The sequence below is a fragment of the Phlebotomus papatasi genome, chromosome 2, assembly GCF_024763615.1.
Source record: "Phlebotomus papatasi isolate M1 chromosome 2, Ppap_2.1, whole genome shotgun sequence".
Classification (NCBI taxonomy): Eukaryota; Metazoa; Arthropoda; class Insecta; order Diptera; family Psychodidae; genus Phlebotomus; species Phlebotomus papatasi.
Window position 1 is genome coordinate 94,327,607 of NC_077223.1, and position 27,021 is coordinate 94,354,627.

Here is a 27,021-nt window from a genome sequence, read left to right on the forward strand (position 1 = left end):
CATTTCTCTAAAATTAATAAAATAGTGATTTTTATTATACTTCATTACTGTTTCTGAAGCAAAAAATCGTTGAGAATTCAAATGGACATACATTTCTTGCGGCCGCCGTTGTTGCCGCCGCGGAGCTATTGTCTCATCGATTTTTTGACACGCTGGCGATCGGCTGCGCCATCGCCGCCGATCGGCTAACGTCGATCGTCGAATTGGAATCGGCCATTGTTTGTGATTTGTCAGTGCAGTGAAAAATCTTCAAGATAGCTCTTTTTTTTATCTTATTTAGTGCAATTTATAGTATATTCACTATCAATTGAGTACAATCACTGAAGGGCATACCGCTTGGTGTTGTTATTGAACGAGAAAGTGCGCGACAAAGCAATTAAATCGTGAGTACAATGGGATTGATTGTTTTTCCCCATGTTTGTTCAGCAACAAGTTAGTCATACATTTGATGGGGGCGCCGGGTCTCCACGTCTTCCGCTCGCACAAATTGAGCCTTTTTCTCGTGGGAATCTCACCAGAGTGGCCCCATTTCTACGTCATTCCATCATTTGACTGTTTATGGAGGCCTTGCATGCAGAGAAATGGGACTCGGTGAATAATTCAGAGAGATAATTGGGGGGCAATGTCTTCCGGCAGGTGTTCCGTTTTTGGTTTAAGGGTAGATCACAGGGGTTCGGGGGACAACTGTTGATGGGTCAGGGAATTCCAGACAAATATTCCCATAATGTCCGGAAGGCTACGGAATATTTATTGCACCTAATGGAAAATCTCTCATGCATGAAAAGCGATGATTCCACCTTTCTCCCAGTCAAAATTTCTTGTATTATCAGGTGTTTCTGTTGATACCTGATAAAGTCCACATTATCAGTAAAACAAATTTCAATATTCGCACACTAGGACACCTTCTCGTATCAATTTTTCCGCCCCACAAACACAAAAATGTGTACTGAATGATTTATTGATCTTTGTTTCATGTCTCGCTCCTGGACAGGGACACAAATTCAGGAACTGGAGAGATTGTAAGACAATAAAATGGCCAGCCAAGATGGAGCAGCTTCAGGATCTTCCGGCACTAACAAGTAATAGAGTTAAAGTAGTTTAAATGAATTTGATCCAAATGCACACTTTCATAATTCCCATTCAGTGTGAAAATTACTAACATGGGCAAGAGTCACGAAAGGGGGGCATCTCATTCACAGAAATGCGGTAACATTTAGAATCAACCACAGTCACGTTACTCTCTTTTTAAAATGTCTCAAAAGCTCCAAAATTCACCAAGAACATCTCGGAAATTGTGCTCCAGATAGAGCAAAATGACTTCCAACATCTGGTAGTCAAAGAAATTTTCCATTCATTGGACTCTTCATTAACTTCAATTACCACAATCTTGCAATACTCTTATTCACTCTTTGAAGAATTTGTAGAATTTTGGAGAAGAGAAATTTCAAGTCAATAAATGAAGCTCTAGAATTTTTTTCGTATTTGATACACTAGTGATAATGGATTATCGATTCTAGCACGATACAAAAAGAAACAAAAATGTGTAAATTCTTTTCTGACTACTCATTAGTTAGATGATTAATCCATGATTGATTAAATCCATTTAATGGATAGCATAAAACAGCGTTCAATTCTCGGATTTAGATGTTTTATGCGAAGCTAGCCAAACGGTTTCATTGAAAGTTTGAACTTTTCGATGGACATTTTGCAATCAAAATTATTATTTCTTATCAAAATGTTATCACAAAAGTCTCAAAAGATTTCTAGGCAGAGATTTGTTAATACATTTTTTTTTCCTTTTTGAAGTAATTTAATGACAAAAAGTTAGGTGTGATTCATAGTTTTGTCGAGATCTTTTTATTATTTGATATCCGTACGAAATATTCGTTTAACCTTTTTAGGCAAAAGGGGTAATATAAGACCTTTGAAGAAAATTAAGTAATTTCCCTCGACAGATTGCAAATTCAAGGAAGACTACTCAAATAATTCCTGAACAATTAATAATGGGAACCGTAAAAACTTGTGGGGGCAAAAAAATTGAAGATATGACGTGGAACTCTGAAACAATAATTTTAGGTAGGTTGAAAGAAAAGAATTTATTTTAACCGATTGAAGGAATTTATATAACTTTACTTTGAATAAATGAATTTATCGGTAGAAAAGAAGTGAATATTTAATCGAGAGAATTAGGAAAAATCCGAATTTTAATTACAAAAAACTCTCAAAGGAAGGAAAAAGGGTTGATAGCGTACATACAATAAGAGTCTGGTGTTGATACGTAAAAGTCCTCAGGGACTCCTCACATGCTCGATCCGTGATGAACTCTTCTCGTGTCCGGGTATTGGAGATTAATTTCTCTTCTTACTCCATCCGGAAAGAACGCTCTGAGTTGGTGTCCACCAAGATCCACTGCCAATTCCCCCGATGAATCCCTCGACGATTCCCCAAAGGGGCTGGAAACCTCCCACGAAGGCGACGAAGCGTGACCGATGGGGCCCATAGAGTAAATTCCCTTCCGGGAGTACTGCAGTCGTCCAATGCGCTGATCAGGTGTCCCAAGTAACCATAACCTCAAAGGTAGATTTGGCTTCCGTCTGGTCCTGAGTGGAAGAGGTTGTTCTTGGGCAGAATTGCCCTTTTCTTCCAGGAGTCTCCACCACATGGAGAAGAACCAATTACCTCCACTCTCCTCTCACACACTCCACACTTGTTGGAGGACAAATCCAGACTGCCCCGATTAGGAAATAGTAGGATGGGTAAAAGGTGGGATTGAACAAACACAGTCAAAGTGGCCATTATTCTGAGTTTCGCCGCAATTTCCGAATTATCAGAATATGTATATTTTAAATTAAAAACGACCGTTATAACTCTGAAGTTTAATTGTCTCTAAATAGTGTTGATTCCAAGAGTTAAAGGTAAAAGAGAAATAAAGCGACACAGCTTAGCCGAATGCCCAAATTTGTGATTTTTAAGCTTTTAAAAGGAGTGTCAAAGCGTCCAAGCTTTGCGAAGTGCTCGAACTTATGACTTAAATGCTACACCTCAAAAATTCTTTGGCAGTATTTACTGTTTACCGATTCTCAACCGATTTAAACTATGATTCATACATCACTCAAAAGATCCTCCGAAATAGTTCTAATAGTCATAAAGTTGATTCTAGGAATAAAATTAGTTACCAGTCGTGAACCGGTCAAAATCGATTATGAACCGATTTATAAACGTCACCCAAATACCTCAAAACATCGCCCAAAATACCTTAGGAGCCCTTCTTCTAAATTTTGGATAAAAATTGGTTAACGGTTATGAACCGATTTGAAAATCGATTTTTCGATTAAACGGACCTTCGATTAATTAGGATGAAAGTAAGATGTTCAAATACCTTGTGGATATACTTCCTCAAAAGAATCTAAAAACTGTAATAAACACGAGAGATGAGTGGACAGACCGGGAAGGGGACATCAATGAACTCGATACGGTGGCACCCTTCACAGACGACTTACGAGTTGAGGGCTCCTCTGGACCCGGGTACCACTGTTCGGAACTCGAAATTGGTGGGGCAGTGCCACTCGGCCGGTATACGACTGTATTCCAGGCCGAGGTCACAGCAATCCTAATTAGGGTTCAGACGCTGAGTATATGAATCTGGGGTTTCTGGCAGAAAAATAAACGTATACTCTGATAACAGAGCTGCTTTACTCTACATATCCGGAAACAAATCTCGCTCTTCGCTGGTGCTCGAGAGCCGGGAAATGTTAGAAACGGTGTCACTTTCCTGTGAAATCGGTCAACATTGGGTAGGGGAAACCGGGGCAGAATTAGCCACGTATAGTATTAGATAGTAGTAGGGGAGACTGGAGCAAAACTTGTCATAATGCATATTTAATTCGTTCACGAGCTCTGAGAAAACTTAACCCTTTAAGGACGATTGGGTCACCGGTGACCCAAAAATGAAATTTTTCCTACGACCTTCTAAAACTATGTTTTGTTCTAAAAAATCAGGAAAAGTAATTTTTTCAGACCTGCAATTCTTATAGGAAATTTATTGCTCTACAACATTGCAAAAAAACTATTTTCCTCTATCTCGAAAGAAATGTGATTTTCGAATCATTTTCTAAAAGTCGATTTTGTGGAGATTCTCAACATTTCTGGGGCAAATTTTGTCAGTCTTCGGATAATTTGTGACGTTTTACTCTCGCAAACGTTAAAAATATCAAATAGACATATTTTATAGGAAATTTATTCCTCTACAACTTTCTCGAAGATAATTTTTCTCTATCTTAACGAGAAATGTGCCTAAATTGAGCTAATCAGTATTGATATTTTCTGTAAGCCAAATCTTCCAGAAATAGGGCTCAAAATTTCATTATTTTTTATTTTACATAATTCTTCCTCGAATCCCTTGAAACTTTGTAAGTTTAAGAAGGTTCATGAAGGCTATCTATAATAAAAATTTCAAGCCTCAGTCTCTTTTATTTCAGAAAATAATGAATATTGAAATTTTCGTTTTGACAAATTTTGCCCCAGTCTACCCCAATGCTAATGATTCCATTGGATTCTATCAATACGGGACTTCCTATTAATTGGACCTTTGTATGTGATCGGAGAAACGACTTCTAGGTATTCTCGATGCAGTAACGCTTTTTCATGAAATTCTATTCCATCCAAATTTCTTATGTCCTCCCTCTCTCTTCTAATTCAAAATCACTTGTAGATTAACGATCAAAACACATGTTTTTTTTCTGGCGAATGGAAGGGAAATAAAGATCATGACTATGATGAGAAAGTTACTTTACAGGAGGAGGAACGGTCCTACCTAAATCCCATATCCTTATATCTCTAACCGTTTGGTCTTTAGCTTTGCGGACGCAAAAAACGCATGACGTCATGTTTCAGAAATCGTCTAAATCACGAAGGTAAAGGGGAGTGAGGTACATTTAAAATAGGTTCTTTTTTGCTATTTTTGAATGGAACTAAACCTTACGATATAATTTATCTCCACAAACCAATTCTGAAGCTAAATTACATTAAGTTAAGGGCAGAATCACATTGACAGTAAAGTGCTCACCGTATTTCATTAATTCACGCATTTTCATTGCAATTCTTACCCAAATTCTCGATTATCGTATTACCTTATCTCATACTCGGTGCCACTAAAATTTTTTTGCTCACCGTTTATCGTATTTTCGTTTTATTTCTTCAATTCTCTTATATTATTTTCACCTAGTGCCACCGAGTAAGAGATAAGGTAATACGGTAACGGAAAATTCGCGTAAGAATTGCAATGGAAATGCGTAAATTAACGAAATACGGTAAGGTTACGGCGAGCATTTTATTGTCAATGTGAATCTGCCCTAAAGTTCAGTTACGTTTAAAAATAGAAGTAAAATGCCAATTTTAAAGGAGCTGCAATTCAAAGGGGCATCTCTACTATTTCTAAGTTATTGATCTGGAGTTTCAAGAGATCAAAATAGCGAGGTCTTTAAGTAATAACTTAATAAATTCTATGTTTAAACTTAAGAGTTATGCCCAACGCATAATGACTTTTGTTTTGTAAACATGTTTTTGACATTTCAGTGAGAGTGAATGAAAAGACCTAGTTATCTCGCTCACTCTTATAGGAATTAATTTTGAAAACATATTTAAAAAAAGGAAAGTTTAGGCATGTTTGGAATGTTTGGAATTATAAACTAATAAATATTATTAAGCTATAATGAAAGGCAAAACAAAATTTTGCATAATTTTACAACTCATTAATGCTACTCAATGCAAACTCTGAGTTAATTTATCAGAGCAACTTGAGTTATAACTAAATAAATAGTGAGAAGCCAACTTTCAGGATATAATCTTACACATCATGAGTTTAATCATTCCATCATAAAGTTTTATACATTTTTCATCCCTGTTTTTGTTTAGAAAGAGAATATGAATATTAAGAGAATATTCAAGTCAGTCTTTGAAGCCTGGATTTTACCTGCCGCTTGCATACGATTACCTTTTAACTATAAATGAGCTTTTATAACTTTTACAGTGCTGCTTAATATCCATCAAATAACTTTACCAAAGCTTTTGCAAAGTAAAAAGACAGGATTGGAATAAAAGTTCAAGAAGTTATGAAGCATTATTGATTCCAAGAATGTATCCAATTAATCTCAAATTCATCTTATGTATATATTGTTATTCATAAATGTGTTTTAGCAAACTTTTAAATATTTTAATAAAAACATTTGTAAATATAGCAGGATAATTATTTGTACAAAATGGTTTTCGATTTCATTAATTCAATGCTACATTTATGTATGGAATTCTTCTTAGTCCTTTTAATACCGTCTATTAAATCAATGAAAGATAATCTTATCACACGGGAAATGTTGTACAGCTACAAATAAGTGTATATAGCTTTTGGTCAGCAAAGTGTGAGATATTTGTAAACCAAATGTTTACCAACAGAACGGCCAAAAAAAACTAATCTCTATCCCAAACAACTGGGTCAGAGAGAAAGAGAGACTGTATGGTTGTGGATGAGACACCCCCGCAATCACTGGATTCCCATGGTGATCATATAATTTGCTGTGTCTGTTTTTCTCTTGTGAATATCTCATAAGCTAACCCTAACATTATTCACGTGTCGCTCGAAAATGCAAACTGAGGTCTACATGAATTAATATTAGTTTTCCCATTTTGCCGCCGCCGCCTGGTAGCAACAGTGCGGCTCCCGGCGGAGGAGGTGGACAGGCGAATGCGGGCAATAAACGCCTGCAGCAGACTCAGGCACAGGTGGATGAAGTGGTGGGAATTATGCGGGTAAATGTGGAGAAGGTGCTGGAGCGTGATCAGAAGCTGTCAGAATTGGATCAGAGGGCAGATGCCCTTCAGCATGGGGCATCGCAGTTTGAGCAGCAGGCGGGAAAGCTCAAGAGGAAGCATTGGTGGGCGAATATTAAGATGATGATCATCATGGGGGTTATTGGAGTTGTTCTTCTTATAATTATTATCGGTGAGTCCGATTTACTGATACAAAAGCTTTGTAACGCCTCTCAAACTCGTAGAATTGGACACTGGAAAGATAAGACAATTTCAATAATATTCCTATTGGAAATTTCCGAAATTTCCTCTTATCCAATCTGTTTAGAAAATTAAATGAATTTACCTTTTAAGGCCTCGACACATTGTGAAAAATTTTCGTCAAAATTTAGTACTTTAAAAATCTTAAATCTTCAGGACACTGCGCTCAGTACTCATTGAAGTATATTGACTATTTAGAATCAATAAAAATCCTGCGCTTGCGGACGTTTATAGTCTTAAATTTAGGATATTTTTTGCAGGAGCCCGAATAATCGCGCTATTCCAATGAAAAATGAAAAGAAGAAATCTTTTATCTGAACAGTTTTTTTAGTAGGCTGTTCTAAAATATGAAATCATCTCTCGAAAAAATTATTAATTAATCACTCAGAACACTTCTTAAAATACTCATTATGAGTAATATAATTGAATTTTGAATAAAAATTAGTTATCGGTTATAAACCGGTTCAGAACCGATTGGAACCGATTCAGTTTTATCGGGAATTCCAAGACCTTTCCAACGAGCTCAAACATGGTACCATTTGGATAAGAAATACGTTTTCTAGAGACATTTCAACCTGGACTTTGAAAAAATCGTTATGGAAAATGATAAAAGAGAATGGTAAAAGTCTAAAACATATCCAAAAATTAAAAAGAAAATCCCACGACGGGTTTTCAAGCATTAAAAAAACATGGTTTTGGAGGGGAAAAATGGCTCCGTTCTGAACCTTTCGAAGAGACATAGCCACTCCAAAGCCAAGCTATTCGAAAATCTACCAGAATCTACCAGAAATCTACCAGAAAATCTACCGCTGATTGTTCTGCCATTTCGAATTTCGATATTCTTGACACTTCAATCGTCAACAAATTTCAACAACAGCGTAAACATTTGCTGCAAAAGTGATTTTTTTTATTATTTGGGGAATATCAGGAAGACAGAAAGTTTGAATCAGTAAAGGACAAACCTCAACCGGAGAGAGCTCTCAAATCGGGAAGGTTATTACTGAACTTGCCCAGAACTTTCTGTCCTGGATATATACCTTCTTCAGTTGTCGACTGAACCATATTTTAGTCCATAATTTTTCATATTTTTTTGTCCGTTTCTTTAATCCATATTAAATTCTGAAATAATTTTATAGTGCTTAAACATATAATTTTCGAAAATATTTCGATCATAGGTATCTATGGACGAAATGTTCATCCGGGCAATATTCAAATCATAAACTAGAAATAAAGCAAGAAAATATGGTTTTAGTGGACAAGGAAATGTGTGAGGGAAAATTTGGGATAAAACGTTTCTAGATAATAAATTGAGGGGTTTACCAAAGATTCAAAACCGATATCTCTTACCGTTTGACCTCTAACCCAGAAACAAATTTTCGGACAAATAAAAATAAAATATTAAAGAAGATACACTGAAATCTAAATGTGTGTAAACTGCGGTTGAAATTTGATCTTCGAAAATTCGATGTCGAAAATTTTCTCGTTTATTGGTATGTATGAACGAAGTATTTACGTGCGGTACCTTCGAAGTACATCCTAAAATAAGAAAAATCATAAGAGTCATTTTCGAAACCAAAAAAACATGCTTTCGAATATGCGGGGCGACAAAGGGGAAGAGAAAGGAAAAAACGGTCTAGAGATAATGTTTTCTATTAGGAGTCACCGAAAACCGGAAGTTAATAATCTTGATTTTGTTTTAAGCTTCAGGCAGGTATTAATTTGAAAAAAAAAGCGGATTGATTGTATGTTGACCCGTCAAATCATTGCTCTACCTGCCGATTTTACTCGGAGGTTTTTTGAATTTTAACGGTATATTCTAGTACATTCAGAGAAAATCTGCAGATTCTCGGCAGAATTTCTCCCTAGAAAATTTGCATAACCTCCATTACTTCACAAAAATATTGTTGATTTATGAAGAAACTGTAGAAGTTATAAAGAAAATTGTATGCTCTGCTTAACAAGCATTACCGAGTACACATTTTAGATACGTAAAAAAACTGCGAGCAAAAATACTAATTTCTTAAAAATCGCCAATCGAATGATACAAAAACACGAAATTTTGGTCGACACTCTGTTTAAAGTTTTCACTTCACTTTTCTCTACTTGTAACACGGCGTCGCAGAATTCTTTATTTTATATAAACACCGTGATATCACTAAGAATAACTCTATAGAATTTTGCAAACTTCAGTGAAAAATTTTTCCATCTCTTCTGACACATCTTGTCTGGAAAGTCTGGAATGTAGAAAAAATCTACAGAATATCTACAGAAATTCGTCCAGAGATTCGTCAGAAAATCTGCCGAAATATTCTGACGAATTTTGTCCCAAGCCCAAATAAAATTCGTAAGAATATCTACAGAATTTATCTGCAGATATTCTGTAGAGGTGTAGATTTTCTCTACAGAAATCTTAAAGATATCTGCAGATATTATTTGACGGGGAGCTTTCTTTGTTCAAGTAGGAGAATGCGCTACTTTCGGACGACTCAGTTTCGAACAAATCATTTTTTTTTTCAATATGATTGTTTTGTTTGTTTAAAATATCTTTAACCTAGCTAATTTAGTTTGAGTTGTCGGAAGCTTGAATCTTTCAAACTTATAAATTTTTGTAGTAAAAAATCTCGAAACAAAAAAACTTAACAAATGTATTTCAGAAGTTCTTAATCTTTCCAACATCCCCAATTCTGTAAGTCTGGGAGATGTGTTATTATTCGCTAGCTTAGGATGTTTGAGAAATAGGAGCTTCTGTCGCTTCACAATCTTTCGCTTTCATATATTGTCTTCTGCCATTCTTTTATACATCACCTCCATTTTTTTATTTTCCTTTATTTTTTTTTTGTTATTTTTCAGTTCTCCTCATCCCTAATTAAATGTATACTATCGCAATATATACATTGCAATGAAAAAAAAACACAAGTACTCTATCAACTTACATTTAAAATAAACTACCGTGATCTTTCCATAAATTTTCGTGTGCTGTGTTTGTAGATAGAAAAAGAATGGTGAAAAGAAGGCAGGAAAAAGGGCGAGAGACTGAGTGAAAAATCGCCATTTCGCGAATGAATGTTAAATGGAATTATATGTCTCTTCTATGTATAACAAAGTCTTAGCTGTAAATTTTATGCTGAAAATATCACAGAAAAAAATCTCTCACCTTTTAGATTAAAATGTAAAAAAGATTTGTTGCATTAGGATCTATTCTTTTATTTACTGTCCATCGTTTCGTGTGAGGAAGAGTTGGAAATTCAGAGTTAACTTTTAGATGCAGACTAAGATGATGATAAATGTTTCTTGGATTTTTTTCAACCCCAATAATTCTGCGAAATTAACCATTAACAGAAAATATGAAATAATTTATGTGTTTCCAGGCATACTTAAAATTATATTGTATTGAGGTATTAAATTTATAATAAATTGCATTTAATTGAGAGGGTTTCCTGAAAATATAAAAAAACGCGTCTCAGTTGGATCATAACGTAATACAATTAAACTCCAAATATTGCTCAATTAGAGAAATTGATGCTTGCTTTATGGGAAAAAATTATAGTATGAATTTTATGGGTTATTATGGACAGCATTTTCAATCACCTTAATAACGTTTCCCAGAATAAAACTCAACAATACTGAGTAATTTGGAGACCAAATTACTCAGTGCTTAGGATGAATCACAGAGGTAAATTTAACCCCTGTCTGGGTTTAAAATTAGTGTTAATTTAATCCACATGCAAGTAGAAACTCAAGGGCCAAATTATGAATGAAAAATTACTTGAAAACAAATATTTTTGGAAATAGTTTTACTAAATTCCAAAATCAATAATTTTGTTATTTCATTTGGAATTAAAATGGAATCGTCCTTTAAAAGAATTTTTTAGATTTTCGGCAGAAATTCTAACGAAAATCTGCAGATTCTCGGCAGAATTTCTGCATTGGAAATATGCATAGTCTCCATTGTCTCAACAAAAATATTGTTGATTTATCCAGAAACTGTAGAAGTTACAAAGAAAATGGTATGTTCTGCTTAACAAGCATTACCGATTAAACATTTTAGATAACTAAAAAGTTGCGAGAAAAAATACTAATTTCTTAAAAATCGCCCATGGTATGATACAAAAACACGAAATTTAGGTCGACACTCTGCTTGAAGTTTTCACTTCACTATTCTCTCCTTGTAACACGGCGTCGCAGAATTCTTTATTTTATATAAACACTGTGAAATCACCAAGAATAATTCTATTGAATTCCGCAAACTTCAGTGAAAAATATTCCATCTTTTCAGACACAGCTGTCTGGAAAGTCTGGAATGTAGAAAAAAATCTACCGAAAATCGACAAAATATCTACAGAAATTCGTCAGAATGTCCACTAGGATTCGTCAGAAAATCTGCAAAAATTTCTGACGAATTTTGTCCCAAGCCCAAATAAAATTCGTAGGAATATCTACAGATTTCTCGGCAGATTTTCGGCAGAGATGTAGATATATTCTGTAAAAAACTTAAAGAGATCTGACGAAATTTTTTGACGGGATTTGAGGAACTTGTCTATATAAGTTTTGTTTGCGTATTTTTTTTTTTAGTTTGTTCAGCCCATTATTGTCCCTATACCCAACGGCCGCGACGATTCCGCTGGATTTCCAACTGTCTTTTCTACCATGTCCGCGGATTTTACCGCTAAAAATCCGCGTGGAGTTCTCTGGTTTTAACTGCTAAAAACCCGCGTAGGCTTCCGAGATAGAATTTCACGCTAAATTTCCTCTTAGTTTTCCATATGGACGTTTGCGGAACTGTGTATAGAACTGTTTAATAAAAAAATGTCCGCGAGTTTCCATGGACTTTCCTCTGATGAATATTTCCACGTCTTTTCCTATGGATTATTAGCGGTATAATCGGCAGTCAGCCCTTTAAAAATTCGGAAAAATCCTCTTTATTTCCACGAAATTCTCCGCGGAGTCTTCCATGCAACGGCTTCGGAAGCTTCCATGTTTTAATATTACGGAATTCCACGACTTTTCCTGTGGATTTTTTTTTAATATTTTATCTTCAAAATAATTCCTAAAATTGATTAAAAATGGCGTGGAATTTTCATAGAGAATTTCCACAAAAATAAAAAAACATCCACAAATAAATGGACTTGGAGAGTATTCATCTATCAGACAAACACTCACTTTGTTCTACTTTTCAGTGGAAAATATTGCTATCATATCGTATATTTGAGTATGTTTAGCTTGCAAGTACTCGGGATTACTTCCATGGAGTCTTGGCCGGAGATATATCAGAAAATACACTCGGAATATTCAATGGAAATTTTGTTTCAATTTCCAAGGAATGCTCTCAATTGCAAGAAAATACTTCGGAATTTTTTTCAAGGAAATCCACGCGAAAAAAGTTGATAACTCCGCAGAATGCCAAGCAGAATATTAGTGTTTATTTTCCCGGAAGTTCACGCGGAAAAATAGGAGATAAATTCCACGGATTTTTCTGTTACTGTGAAACTTTGCGGCTGATTGGCTACAGGGGTAGTTATACTCGTTGTTACGTATTTCCTTTCCACTTTGTACGGTAAAATCCAGAAAACAAGAAATCAGAGTACTCATTCACACATTGAGTTTGAGGGACACTGAGGAAAAAAAGAGGGTGCGATTAACATTTTTCCCTCAGAAATTTAACACTTTCTAGGTGTAAAAATATATCATCATTTTTTAATGTTAATTTTACACCTTATTAAGGGTAAAATTAACATGAAAAAGAGTACCTTTAACCCCTAATACACCTAAAAGGGTAATATTTACACCGATTTTGAATCAAAACTCCAGGGTAAAATTAACATTTCGGGAATTTGTTAATTTTACACCTTATTAAGGGTAAAATTAACATGAAAGAGGGTACCTTTAACCCCTAATACACATAAAAGGGTAATATTTACACCGATTTTGAATCAATACTGCAGGGTAAAATTAGCATTTCGGGAATATTATTTTAACTTTTTCGGATTTTTCTCACTCAGTGGACGTACTTTTCTTCACATAACCTCTAAAAAATACATTTTGAATTCAACCGTCGCGTCGTTCGAATTTGATGAGTTAAAATTTCAAGATTTTGATAGAACCCATTTAGGAAAGCTTCAAATCTGAAGGCGACTTTGTAGAGCGTACGACCTATTCGACATATGGCAGCCCAGTCGACGGCCATAACTCAGCAATCCTAATTCTTTATTCCTTTGACACGCCCAAACCCTACCATACCCAGGCGGATGCTAAAGGTTGTTATATGGTGCTCTTGTTGCTCATGGCAATTAAAACTAGTAATTCGGTGAGTGAGCATCAGTCACCGTGGACAGCTTACGTTCCTCATTTTCCTTTTGGAAGTTATTTTATTACTTAATTTAAAATAATCTGTCTGACATCAATGTAATTTCCAACTCTTCCTCCCTTTTCCATACAGATTAAAATGCATACCTTTTGTTTAAAATGTTTTTTTTTTTGTTAGCGAGAAAATGTAGATGGTAGTTTTGTATCCTCTCATTTGGTAATTAAATATCCTTCCAGTGACTATGTATACAATATTGTGATTGTTATTCAATTGAGAGATACAGAGAAGAGAGTGTATAGAGTTTGTGAACAACAAGGCTAACAATGTAAAGTTAATGAATTTTTAACCCTCAACAGTATCACTTTTGCCATCATCCTCAAACACCAACGCAAACGCACCCATTGATTCAGCACCAAACAACGCGGGAAATTAATGAACAAAACAAAATAAAAAAAAGAAATAAAGCAGAGAAGGGATATGAGAGGTTGACGATTTAACGTGAATGGAAAATAAAGCACACGAGGATTTAACTATGGCGGAAAAAGTCAGTAAATAACAATGTGTCAAGCAGAATTTGAAACTAATTTACGAGAGAAAGAAATTCAGAACAAAGTAATAAAGCTATATTTTGCCTTTTCTTAACATTGACATATGAAAAATATGTTAGATGGTTTTACTGTAATGTTTTTTTTTTCTTGGAAAAGATTGTTTTTTTTTTGGGAGTGGGAGGCTCTGAAAATGTATTATAAAATAATATTCCTAATTACAGTTTCTCGTTTAGGATTAATGTATAGAGTTTTCTCTCACGGAAGTGTAAAGTGAACAGTTGAGCATGAAGAGAGAAAAGAATAAATTATATAACATAATATTGATAAATATATGGAGAAAAAACTTAAGCAAATAATAATTTATTGATCAAATAATTCATTACGATGAGTGTGATAGCCAAGGGGTAACTCATTTTACGGAGGAATGACATTTGTTGTTTTCTGTTTCTAGAAATCTGGGAAGTATGATGTTTTCTACTACGTTTTTTATATGAGTATACTAGTTCCATACTAAGTATACATAGAAAAAAATATTTCGTGAAAGTGTTCGTAAATGTTTGTGAATTCCTACTGGGGACTTACAAATTGCTCGTAAAAGTATGTATTTCTTTCACAAACATGGTTCGTAAGATGATCACTTGACGAACAATTTTGTCTTTTTATAAACATTTCGTAAATTTTTGCCAAACAAAGATGTATGAGCAAAAAGTACTGGTCAAACTTTTACGAACTTGGTTGTGATTTATACGATTTACGAACATTTCATAGGTCCATGAGAAAAAAAGGAGGGTGCGATTAACTTTCTTTCCTCATAACTTTAACACTTTTTAGGCGTTAAAATATATCAACATTTTTTAATGTTAATTTTACACCAATTTAAGTGTAAAATTAACATGAAAAAGGGTCACTTTAACCCCTAATACACCTAAAAATGGTAATATTTACACCGATTTTGGATCAATACTGCAGGGTAAAATTAACATTTCCAGAATGTCATTTTAACTTTTTCGGATTTCTCTCACTCAGTGATCGACTCTCTAAGTATCGTTAGATCCAAATGACGAAAAGAAATATTGTCGGCTCTTCATGCATTAGTCGGCTCGTTATTATGACACTTTGGGGCAGTGAAACATAATCTAACTAGTCGCTTGTTTTGATTTTGTAATCGGAGTTATTTCAGTGATTTTATCGCTTTTAAGTTAAAAAAATATATCTAGAAATGATTGTTTTGAAAGAAGATGCAAAAATTGTGGAATGAAAACAAACTAGAGCTTCCGGAACTTCTCCGTCAACTTCCAGGACAGTGCCTCATCCTCAAATGCTGCAGCTTCGATCACCTAGTATGGTAGCTGCTTCTGATGAACCTTTCTTGGTTGGTACAAAGATATTTTTGTGATTGATTGAACATATTCAACAGAATATAAATTTGACCAAGATTATTGCATGCTATTCCAATTTTACTTCATGAAATTTTACGAGAACTTCTTATTAAGAACAAAATTTAATACAGATAAATTAAAAATAAAAAAGGCATTTCCTTAATTACAAAAATGTAAAATGCTTATTAAATTTCACTTCGAGTGTACAAATCGATAGCTCCTGAGGTGTTGATAAATTAGTGACCAGAATTATCGACACTAGCAGCGCAAAATGCAAGTTATCATCTCAATTACTCATAATCGACACTCGGTATTACCGATGCATCACCACGAGAAAATTATTATTTGACCCCAGGAAACATTTTCGTGTTTCTTGGATGTGCCAAACCGCTAATCAAAAACCTGCAGTTCTTGGGCATATCATGTTATCTAGTAACTTTATTAAAGAGACGTTTTCGTATTCATAGGAAGATATTTCCTTTTTTCAGAAGCGTTTCTGCACTATTAGAAATTGATTTTTATTGTATTTATTTTCTCATTGCTATCAACAAATACTAAGGAATAACTCACTTTACCGTGCGGCCATTGCCGTCTTAGTGTTAGTGAACCTTTAGGGCAAAACAATTGAAAATCTCTTCTTGGGTTGTATGTTTCAAATGTTTTCGAGTTTACATATGTAGCAAGAATGGCTACACACAGAAAAATTTTGACTCTAAATTTAAGAAAATATAAGATCCTGGGAACTTAAATTGGACGTGAATCCCCGAGGCGTTTAAGTTTAGAAGCTCTGAGCGAAAGAAATGAGCTAGAATCCCTAGCTCTTTCAAGTTAAGAGATCGGGAACTTAACTTCAGCATTAGCTGGAAAATGAAAAATGTCTACAGATTTGCAAATTGCAACTAAAACTAAATGATCAAGGATTTAGAATTAGGGCATTGGCATTCATTGGATGGGATTTGAAATTAAATTCCTGGGTGTTTCTGTTTAAGAATTTTCCATTTTTCTGTGTGTATGGGTTTACAACAGAACGTACTGGAGCACTCTTCATCACTAGCCTTCTGGAAGTGAGCCCTATTGTCCCATTCCTAGAGAGTCACGAATTCGGAGTATTCCTCGCTACACCTGGTGAAGACCGACTGAGGAGCTAATTCGATTGTGCCTTCAGAATAACTCGTTGATTACTAACAATCCCATTTAGCTGAACTCTAGCGATATAATAATTTGAGATTATCCGCCGTTATTACACCCCTCAGAACCCTAAGAACCACCACCACCTCAACTGAGCAGTGATTAGTACTGTTGGCTTAGAAGAATCTTCGTCAGTACGGGCTTTCTAAGTTTTACAGGTTAATTCCGGATTACAAAACCGTTGCACATCTGTAAAAGTATTTCTGTGTTTCTAAAAACATTTACGAGTTTCTGAGAAACAATGTTAGGTATGTTTCCAGAAACCTTTTTTGTTGAGTTCCCCGGAGTTCACGGGGAAATGAAGTCATTCTTAGAAGAACAAAATCACTCTTTCCCAAGTTTTCCGGTTGGTCTCTGCGGTCTCGGTCTCAGCGGTCAAATCCATAGAGAACTTCCAGAGTTAGCTGAGATTTTTTAATCTCATGAAAACCCAGAGTTCCAAATAAACCACTTCTGTCCAAAGGGTTCAAAGGCTCCGACAGCACGAAAGAAGTATTTTACACCGCGGAGAAGGTGTTTCCGGGCCGTCTGCAAAAGACTTAGAAGATTCTTTCAAGCGGGACATACGACATTGTAACATCTCAATACGATTAACAATAATAAGGCTTAAAGGGAAAGACAAAGAGGGTCAAAATTGGGGATAGAAAAAATCTCCTCTAGCTATTTCGTGAAAACATAACTTTATAATATCTTAGTCGTAGAATTTTTTTTGACTCACCGTTGATCTAATCATCCTTATAGAGTTAAGAAACACTTCCTTGTAAAAACACTTTAGAAACCGGTGGCAGCCATAATCCCGAAAGCCAAAATCCCGAATTTTTAAAATTCTGAAAGGGATGAAATTATATGGAGGAAAATGTTTAGAATAATTTTCCAAGACACAGAAGATTTCCCTTTGCCTCCAGCAAACGCGAGTGAAATCGCGGGAGTAGCTATGACACTTTTAAGAATTCGGGATTTTGGCTTTCGGGATTTTGTCCGGGACCCTTAGAAACATATCTACGTTTCTAAAAATATAGGCTTTTCTGTAGAAACGTTTCTTTGATGTCATTCCGATGTCATGATTTTCTCCGGTTTTCTTGGTTTAATATGAAATGCGGAGATTAAAGCTTTTAGATTTTTATTTGAGTCAAGAATTGTGAGCTACACATTTCTCGCAAATTACGAACTACTACTACGATGCGTTCTAGCGAACTACGCATTGTTTCGCCATTTTGTCATCTTTTTTTGTAAAAAACAATTGAGCTACATTCGAACAATAATTGACGTTGTGTAGGACTCTAAAAGTCAGGGAGAAGACCTCCCTCCGGTGCACTGCAGCGCCGAAAGCTTTGGCAAAGAATCTTGTGTTTGGTCTTGTCCCTAAAAAGAGAACCACCACTGAAGTACCCAGAAGGAGGTTTTCTCTCTAAATGGCCTATTCCCAATGCAAATGTAACAATGATATTGTACAAATAATATACAGCCTGCGAAAGAACATTTCCATCGTTTAGTCCTGGAGGCTGGAATCAACGCTAAGACGGCGATGGACGCATGGGAAGGGTGCAAAATGAGATGAAAATAAATTTAATTGAGTTGAAAAAAAATGAATTTTAGAGTTATGTACTTGAAATATGTATGAAAATATAAAACATCAAAATTTTCATGAGTCTTGGTCGTTTGACCGCCAAATGTTTTAAGTTTCTATAATGAGTTACCCCTTGGAAGGCGCTATTCAAGGATATCGATTTAACTGGGATGGAAAATGTAACTTCTCCGAAGTTTGTTTGGTTGTTCTGGTTGAAGGATGGATAAGCTAAAAATAGCTACTGAGAAGGATCTGAAGGAGGCAGCAGCCATTGAGAGGCGTCGAATGAGAGAGGAAGACCGCAAAAAGAGGATTTTTGATCCAAAAGCACGAACCATTGGAGTAGATTCTGATGCTCTTCGTGGGCAGATTGAGGAGAAACGCCAGCTAGAGGCTGAGCAGGAAGAGCTACAGAGAAGATTTGTCGCTGAGGATAGTCGCTGCGCTGAAATTGTGCAGCTACTGGAGGAAGAGGCTAAGTGTCAGCAGAGGAAGTTTACTGAGGACCTCAATGACTTCCGGAGGCGATTCCAGCGCCGCGAAGATACACGGGAATGGGATCTCAATGATCCATGGGGCAAATGGAAGACCCCACCGGCGAGGATTAGTGATACTGATCCGAGATTGAGTGTTTCTGGTGGACAGAGATTCCTCGGAGAGGACTTGGCACTCAAGCAGCGTCGGCAGATGCAGATGGAGCAACAGAGGGAGTGGCTGCAGCACCAAATGGCCGAAAGGCGGCGCCGGGAAGAGGATCAGCGAAAAGCGGATTTGGCTATGCAAAAAGCCATTGAGGCTCGTGATAGAGTCGCCATTGATTTGGAAAGGAGTGAACGCAGCAACAGACGCAAATGCCTGGAGGAAGATGCAAAGATTAACCAGCAACTGGCCAGGGAACGCTACGAAAAGGATCTCAAGACACGTCAGAGGGAATATGAAGACAACTTAGCGGAAATGTGCAATTTTGTGACCAGTGATATGCTAACTGAGAATCCAGAAACTGCCAAAAGTGCTTTTGGACCAGGCAGAAAGATTCCCTACATGTACCGTGGAATGTCTCCGGAGGAGATTCGTCTCTATCGACAAAATCAGCTGGAGCAAATAGCTGAGAAGAAGGTGAACTTCCCCATGGAATTTCTCATTTATGTAATATCGTAATCGAATCCTTTCATTCCATCCCACCGGAAATGGCATGGTCAACCAGGAACGTGAACGTGGTGAGAGGATGTGGGAGGATCAATGGGAGGGATTGGAGAGGAAATTTGCTAGAATGTCAGCAATTGAGGAACGAGCCATAAATCGACGCGAGAGAGCACACAGCACGAAAATTCAGCAGGAAAATCAGACTTTGGCTACAGAACAGAAAATTCAATTGGATCACTTGAATGGTGTCGTCTATCGAAATTCACCGACAAATGAGTATTTCTCTCAATTCAATACTACATCTCGCTAGGAGTCCGGAAACAGCTGAAACAGGTAATGATTTTATCAATATTCATTGATTTTATCATATCCTCCCAAGAATTTTACTCCTTGTTCGGATACTGCAATTTCTCATCGAATTAGTATACAGTTGGGGAACAATAAAGATTTGTGAAATTAGTAAACTTTTCGTATTGTTGCTTAATGGGATCCCAAAATGCCAAATCTTCTATGAGATCGTATTTATGAGGACACATAAAAATGAATAGAAAGAGTTTTGAAGTTTGGAAATGAGACTTCGTGGAATGCTGAAAATAGTAAGTACAATTTTACAATTTATAAAACTGGTTTTGCTTCGTTTATTTTAAGTGGTATATTTTTCTAAAATCCATTTTTCAACCATAAACTAAAACTAAGTCTTACGGCATTATCACACTTGCACATTAAAATTTTAATGTGATTCACATTAATTGTCGCTTGTGAAAGTCCAAATATGTTATTTGTGTCTTTGAGTCACTTAATATTTGGGGTTTTTCTATTTATTGATAAAGAAGTGGACTTGGCCTGCAAAAATAAGTTTAAATTTACCTAAAGCATAAATATTTTTCACATTAAAAAATTAAAGAGAAAATCGCATTAATTTTTCGCATTAATGCTATAAATCAATTTATATCAAATTTTGCGGGCCAAGTCTACCTTTTTATCAACAAATAGATCAAATATTGAATGTAAAATGATTCAAACACACAAATTACACATTTGGACTCTCACCAGCGACAATTAATGTGAATCATATTAAAATTTTAATGTGCAAGTGTGATAATACAGTTGTGATAGTATGCTACCATCGTTAACCGTTTGGGCTCCAAAGGCTTCTACACAAACCGAGGAACTTTTCACATCGTGTACAAAGCATTTAAGGCGGTTTTCCGAATTTAATTTATTAAAACTAAATGAATTTACTGCTTAAACTGATAAACTAAAAATTTCTAAAACGAATTCGAATTTATTATCGAAGAAACAGAAGCAAAAGTAATAGGAGCACTGAGTTTGAGAGCGCTCATGCAAACATTGAAAACTTTGAAGCTCATTTTCTCCACTTTTCATTTGTAAAATTTTATCAAATTAGCGGAAAATGTTATAAACGAGTAAGGCGGTCTTCAGACTAGAGGTTTAGCCCAGTCCCCAAAGGTCTCCAAATCCTGAATAGCGAGCAATTTTATTGCTTTTTGCGAATCTATAGGTCTCTTAACTTTAATAATCCAATTCTAAGTGAAATTTTTCCAAAAAATCGTGTTTTATAAGAAATTAGAACAGTTAAGCCATATGGCTAAGTCTTAGATCTGAAGCCCGTATAATAGTGCTATTCCAATGAAAAATCAACATGTTTTTTTTAGCACTTTTCTGCTTTTTTAGCACTTCTCTGCTATTTTCCACAGGCCTTGGCGGCGTGTTCTAAACCCCCCAAACAGTCGTGACAAGAACCAACACCAAGAAAAGTCGATAATATAGAAGCACTTAAGAACAATAAAGTGCTAAAAAATCATGTTAATTTTTCACTGGAATAGCACCTAAGCTTATTTTCTTAAAAGTCCTTTTTTAGTTGAACTTAAGGGGTTACATGGGTCTCAGATAAAAAAAAATCAATTATTTTTTTTATTTTATAGTATAACATTTGAAAAATATTTTCTGAAAATTTCAAGTCAATCGGAGTAAAACTCTCGGAGGTAGAGCAGTTTTAGTTATGCATTCCGCACGCGCGTGTATATTGTTGTAAAACTTTAAACGCATTTTTCTCAAAACACCGTTTTACAATGCGGTAGTCAAGATTACTCAGAGTCTACTGAACCGATCTTTTTTAAATTTTGCATACTTGTTTTGAGAAGTATTATATAGGGTAAAGTGGTACAAGTTGGACAGTGGTACAAGTTGGACAATGGTACAATTTGGACAGGGCTTTTTGTCTTGATAAATTTAGTACTTCATTTTTATTTGTATATTTTTAATGCTTTAGTTTTATAATTTGGTTCCTTGTGCTTCAAAACAAATTTTGTACTGTATTTATCAAGAAAAAAGCCATGTCCAACTTGTACCGGCGAATTGTCCAACTTGTAACACTAATTCCAAATTATACATTTTACCCTAGTGTTTGAACAAAGGATTTGCACTTCCTTTAATCAGAACTATTTTTACAATACAAAATGTGTTGAAAAATAGGGTAAAATTGATACCTTTTACAAAAACTTTTGCCACAAATCCAAATTTTGTTTTTTTTTTTCAAAAAATTCTTCGTTCATCCAGGAGTCCAACTAATCCTCTAACAGAGTATATTTGGTTTTTTTGATATCAGATGAACCTACTGGGAGAAATCCTGCGTACCGCAAGGTCTGTGTTTTGAGGAATGGTTCCGAAAATTATCTACCAACGGTCGAATTTTCAAAATTTTTCAATTCTTTTTTTTTTATTCTAAAATTAGTCTTTCATATCCCAAAAGTTGTAATTTCTAAAATATTTTCGACAAAATTAATTATTATCATAAAAAAGGCCCATTTTTGACCTGAGAGACCCATGTAACCCCTTAAATGGTTATTTTTCAAAACCCTGAAAAGAGTTCTGATACTGATTTAATGATTTTTTCCGAATTTCGGTATAGCAACGAAATATGAAGATTGAAGTTTTAGTTTTGATTTTGTATTTGAATTAAAAATTACGAGCTGCACATTTGCTGCAAATTAGGAACTAGTACAACGACTCAAAAAATTATTTAAGCATTTTAAATCAGAGGTGTGCAAGAAACCGTTGAAACCGAATTAACGTCAAAATAAGTTTGTATAGTAGCGTTTTGACCATTGACGTACATGTTTCATTTGACGTTAATTCGGTTTCAACGGTTTCTTGCACACCTCTGTTTTAAATATATACTACAACATATAAAAATTTTCATCAAGCTTGGTTGTTCTTTAATTTAGTTTAATTCAGGAACCCCCCTTGAACCTTTAAGGACAATTTGGTCACAAATGCATTAAAGTTTTTTCCTTCAGCCATCTAAAGTTATATTTTGCTCTTAAAAGACAGAAAAATGATTTTTTCTGACACCTAATTTTTGAGCTTCGCGTCCTTAAAGGAGTCTACACATTGGGAGCTATTTTCGTCAAAAATTGCGTTTTTGACAGAAATTTGACGTTTCCCTCTACAACGCTGCAGGGAATTTCCTTCAAAAAAGCAATTTTTGACAAAAATTGCTCCCAATGTGTAGAGGCCATAAGGGATTAATTAGATCTAGGGGAAACTGGGGCACCACCAAACAGGGGTACCACCAAACACTGCGATTTTTCAAATAGGTATAAAATTTCAGAGAATGAGACTTACATGAAATCATAGATACTATAGGGATGCTTGTCCAGAGAAAGAATGATCCACATAGTTCAAGTAGTTTAGAAATAAGAATCTTTTTTCGCAAAATTGTGAGATTTTGATAATTTTAGTCATTTATATATCTACCTGGAAAATAAACTGAAATAAGTTACATCAAATTTCACTACACCAGTACTTTCCTACATGTTTTGGGATAATATTTATGTATCTACTAAAGAAATTAATGTTCACATTTTTTTAAAAGAATATAAAATCCATCACAAAACAGTGTTTGGGGCACCAACAAACAGGCAAATTTCTCACAATTGCAGATGTCGCGAGCATAGCTTGAATGGCAAAATTTTTCCTCTTATCTTTCTTACTCTTCATCTCCCTCTTTGTTCGATTTCTGAAATTTATATCCATTCATGGGATTTTCATTCAAGACTCAGGAGAAATATAGTTTCAAGAACCCAATTTTGCATTAAATGATTCTTAATGATTCTTAAATGATTTTAATCAAGGATTGACGAATGATTTCTCGATTTTATCACAAATATTCAGAAGAGCGCGCAAAATTTGAACTTTAGGTATAGTGTTTGCCACGATTTTAGTGGCGCTGCTTTCCAGTCAGAAGTCGAATGTTGTCAAAATGATGAAAAATCCATTGAAAAATATGTTCGGTGTGCAGTGGTTTAGTTTTTTGTTATTTTGGTCATTCATTCTAAATTTTGCAGTTCTTTTTTGAGAATTACTTAAATTTTCAATACCTTCTTTATAATTAAGAGTTGTGGTGAATGCCCAAAATAACTTCAATGGGTGAGAAAAACAGGTGTTTTTTGGTGCCCCAGAAAGTGTTTATTGGTACCCCGGGTGGTTGGAAAAAAGCGAAAAATGCATGGTGATACAATTTTCCTTTTTACGGGAAATTGAATTGCTTCACATAATCCTTGTATACATTAATATGCAGCCTATACCTAAGACTATAACATGGGGTAAGCAACATTTTTCAAAAATTCACAGTTTTCTTAGAAAATTCAGTCAAAATCGCATCTTTCAAAAGTGTTTGGTGGTACCCCAGTTTCCCCTAAAGTACATAAGTCTATATTGAGACTTTTACAAAGTCAAAGAAAAAGTCCAAAAATGCCTCTTGGTGCCTTCGTGAAACCGTCAAATATCTTATTTTCCACTTCCTTAATACAATTTTATTGAAAAATATATTTAATAAAATCAGTCATTGTTTTCTAAATTTATTATTATAACATCAAACTCGGTGTGAATTCCTATACATATTTCGCAAGACCAGAAAATTCAGCATGATTGATTATAATCATTAATGCAAAAGAAATCGCTTTTAGACAACTTGAAAATGCATTAAAGACAATTTCAACGGATGCTCCTTCAATCCTGAATTGGCAGTAAAATACTGTAGGGCTGAGGGAGCCGAGGGAATAAAATCCCAACTTCGGAAGGATGAATACGAAATGGATGAAAAATTGATTTTCGACTGTAAATTGTGTTTCTGTAAATCAAATCACATTGAAATTTGATTCATATCTCAGTTGAGAAAATGCAGTAGAGATGTCTGGTAGCAGGAGGAAAAACCACCAAACTTTGTGTGCTAAGAATATGCTGATAGTTGAATACGATTTGTTAAGTCGAGTCATGCTTCATCTCACCGTTGAGATATTATATCGACATGGAAATCAACCACAAGGACCACAATAATGTGGATTGGGAAGAAAATCCTCAGTCTTTTTCTCTATATATCTCACTTTGTGGGAGGGGGAAGGTGATAAAAGAGTTTTTGATGCAAATATCCTTCTAACATCATCAATAAAACATGCTTTCGTGGCGGGAAGTCGAGACAAAAACTTGGAAATGTTGCGCAATCCTGTCCGTATCTATAAAAATCTTCCCTTCACTTTTGGGAATGATACTCTTCAGAGTGATACTTGTCTAATTAAGTGTATATGAGTGTCCTGACGCCATAAAAATCAAATTCCTCTTGGACAACCATTGTCCCGAAATGTCTGATGTGATGCTAAAAGAGTACCACGGCAGATTTCTTCCGGTGTCCCCATGTTCAGCACAATGTTACTCAAGAATGAATTACTATTCAAGAATGAAGGAAATACTGGAAGGGACGATAACTGTCTAATGGTCTATACTAGTACACATTTACATACAAATCCTGAATATATTGGGAACATAAAAGGAGCATCTCTTTTTCCCAAGTGATCCAATTTCAAGACAGAAAGGATCTCAAATGGAAAAGTCGTACTTTTAGTTCGATATTTTCACTAACAAGATTTCAATACTCCCTTGGAGTCAAATAAATGCACAGAAACTTGTCGACATCATTAAATAACTCTTAGAATATATAAGTTGTACGAAGAATAAACCATTGGCCTCAGTAAGAGAAATATTGATTTCATGTTAAATGTAGAGATAGGATGAAAGGTGAAACAAGATTGGAGAACAAAAGCAAAAGAGTTTCCCTTGGAGAGAAAACTTCTCTAGCACTGCAATCTATATTTTATTGAACAATAAAAAATTGGAAAGCGAACTTCACAGAGTACTCGAACTCGAAATCACCTAGCTAGTACTTTCGATACACTAATGCTTAATTGAAATGAATTTAAATCTATCCTTGAATTACTTAAAAGTTCCTAAAGTTTTGTTTAAAACGTTTTTTTTTTAATCCTTTAAGGACGAGAAGCTTTCCGCTGAACGAAATTCAACGAAATCAAGTTTCCCTCGATATTTTAGCCTAAATAAAATATTCACGGTTAAAAAGAAATTTTCCCATCCCTAGGAGTCCTGGAAAATTATGGATCATATATGACCCAATCGTCCTTAAAGGTAAAAAAGCACAAAATTTTCCACACGACTAATTTACTCGTTTGCTCTGTTATTTTTTAAGATAAATAACTTGAATATATTTGTAATAATAAAAAAATATTTAGAGTACGAGTAAAAATTAAAACGATCAAAAATTAATTTTAAAAAATCTCATTCAATTTTTGGTCTCAAAGACTCTTGAAGACTTGTACACAAAAACAATAATTTTTATGAAAAAATGTATTATTGTTTACTTCATTTTTAATTTTTATGATATTCATCGAAACAAATTTCGCACACTGGTAAGGCGACACAGAGATAAATGTCGCATGGTTCACAAATACAATTGGTCTTATAATCATTTTTTCTGATAGCACCATGTGCACCTCAGTTTTCTTCGAAACATGTTTGATGGTAATGGGTAGGTCCAATGTTGTTTTTCTCTGGGAATTTAAGACGTACAGTTGCACATTCCTGTGGATCTGGGAGTTCTTCCGGAGTTGATGCGTTTTCGATGAAGACTTCAAAGTCCACTTCATCCACGTCTTGTTCCAAATATATTATGTCGCTTTCGTTCAGGACAAGATTGTCGGCATCATCGCTATCTGCCGGGCATATTATGTGATTTCGGGTTCATTGATCATGAAATTTTTTTTCCATTTTTGAAGTCATGTACAAGAGTAAAAAGTTATGAATTTACAACATATACGCAGAAGTATCTTATAAATTATCAAAATATTACCTTCTTCAGTCAGTATTGCACTGGAAAATCTCAGCTAATTGATATATCGCATAATATTACACGAATAATTAACTATTTTGCGCACACATAAACAAAAACATGAAACAGTCTAACCTCAAATCTTCGAAAATCCACTAGAGACAAATTCGGTGTTTTTTTTACCCCTAAGGACGATTGAGTCATATATGACCCATGAAAATTATGAAGCTTTCCTAAAAGCTTTCCGCGTTCCGCGCCTGATTCGTGGAGCACTTTTCCGGACTCCATGAGCTCTCAGATTAATTTAAACTTAATTTAAACTTATACTATATCCTTAATTTTAAGTTTCATTACAACTACTTTAATTTGCATTCCTATAGACTATAAGCTAATTTTAATTTTTTCTTTTTTTATTTTGGGGTGTTGCACCCCCAAGAGGACGCAAACAGCCATTGGCTACGCGCTCCCTCTTTAAATTTCATTTCGTATCCCTGTGCCTTTACGTCAGTTTGAAATCAATCACTTTGTTAAAATGAGATTGTATGTAGTAATATGTAACGAATGCTTATACAGCCAGTGAAGAAGCATTTCCGCCGTTTGGCTTCGGAGACTGGTCACCAACGCTGAGACGG

At 35.1% G+C, this 27,021-nt stretch overlaps 3 protein-coding genes across 6 annotated transcripts in view; 2 read left to right on the forward strand and 1 right to left on the reverse strand.

The window, feature by feature from the left end:
- LOC129802482 (chondroitin sulfate N-acetylgalactosaminyltransferase 1) overlaps window positions 1-27,021 on the reverse strand; it is a 61,615-nt gene that overhangs the window by 27,219 nt on the left and 7,375 nt on the right. The window lies entirely within an intron of this gene.
- LOC129802516 (synaptobrevin-1) lies at window positions 189-14,267 on the forward strand. 4 transcript variants are annotated; one of them, XM_055848421.1, is made up of 4 exons: window positions 189-383; window positions 992-1,079; window positions 6,669-6,994; window positions 9,913-14,267. In XM_055848421.1, exons 2-4 carry the CDS (start codon window positions 1,033-1,035, stop codon window positions 9,930-9,932), a joined length of 393 nt encoding a protein of 130 aa, XP_055704396.1. In that variant the 5' UTR covers window positions 189-383; window positions 992-1,032; the 3' UTR covers window positions 9,933-14,267. The 4 variants fall into 4 exon arrangements, with proteins under 4 accessions (XP_055704396.1, XP_055704394.1, XP_055704397.1 ...); XM_055848419.1 differs by having other exon boundaries at window positions 191-383; window positions 13,723-14,267; XM_055848422.1 differs by having other exon boundaries at window positions 191-383; window positions 6,699-6,994.
- On the forward strand, window positions 18,141-19,642 carry LOC129802501 (RIB43A-like with coiled-coils protein 2). Its single transcript, XM_055848397.1, has 2 exons — window positions 18,141-19,164; window positions 19,253-19,642. Exons 1-2 carry the CDS (start codon window positions 18,268-18,270, stop codon window positions 19,499-19,501), a joined length of 1,146 nt encoding a protein of 381 aa, XP_055704372.1. The 5' UTR covers window positions 18,141-18,267; the 3' UTR covers window positions 19,502-19,642.

Excerpts from the sequence above, each read along its gene's own strand:
- LOC129802516 (XM_055848419.1), top strand. The coding sequence starts at position 1,033 with ATGGCCAGCCAAGATGGAGCAGCTTCAGGATCTTCCGGCACTAACAA. Across the intron at positions 1,080-6,668 it reads GGATCTTCCGGCACTAACAA|TTTTCCCATTTTGCCGCCGC; the intron begins GTAATAGAGTTA and ends AATTAATATTAG. Across the intron at positions 6,995-13,722 it reads TCTTCTTATAATTATTATCG|TATCACTTTTGCCATCATCC; the intron begins GTGAGTCCGATT and ends AACCCTCAACAG.
- LOC129802501 (XM_055848397.1), top strand. The coding sequence starts at position 18,268 with ATGGATAAGCTAAAAATAGCTACTGAGAAGGATCTGAAGGAGGCAGCA. Across the intron at positions 19,165-19,252 it reads AGCAAATAGCTGAGAAGAAG|GAACGTGAACGTGGTGAGAG; the intron begins GTGAACTTCCCC and ends ATGGTCAACCAG.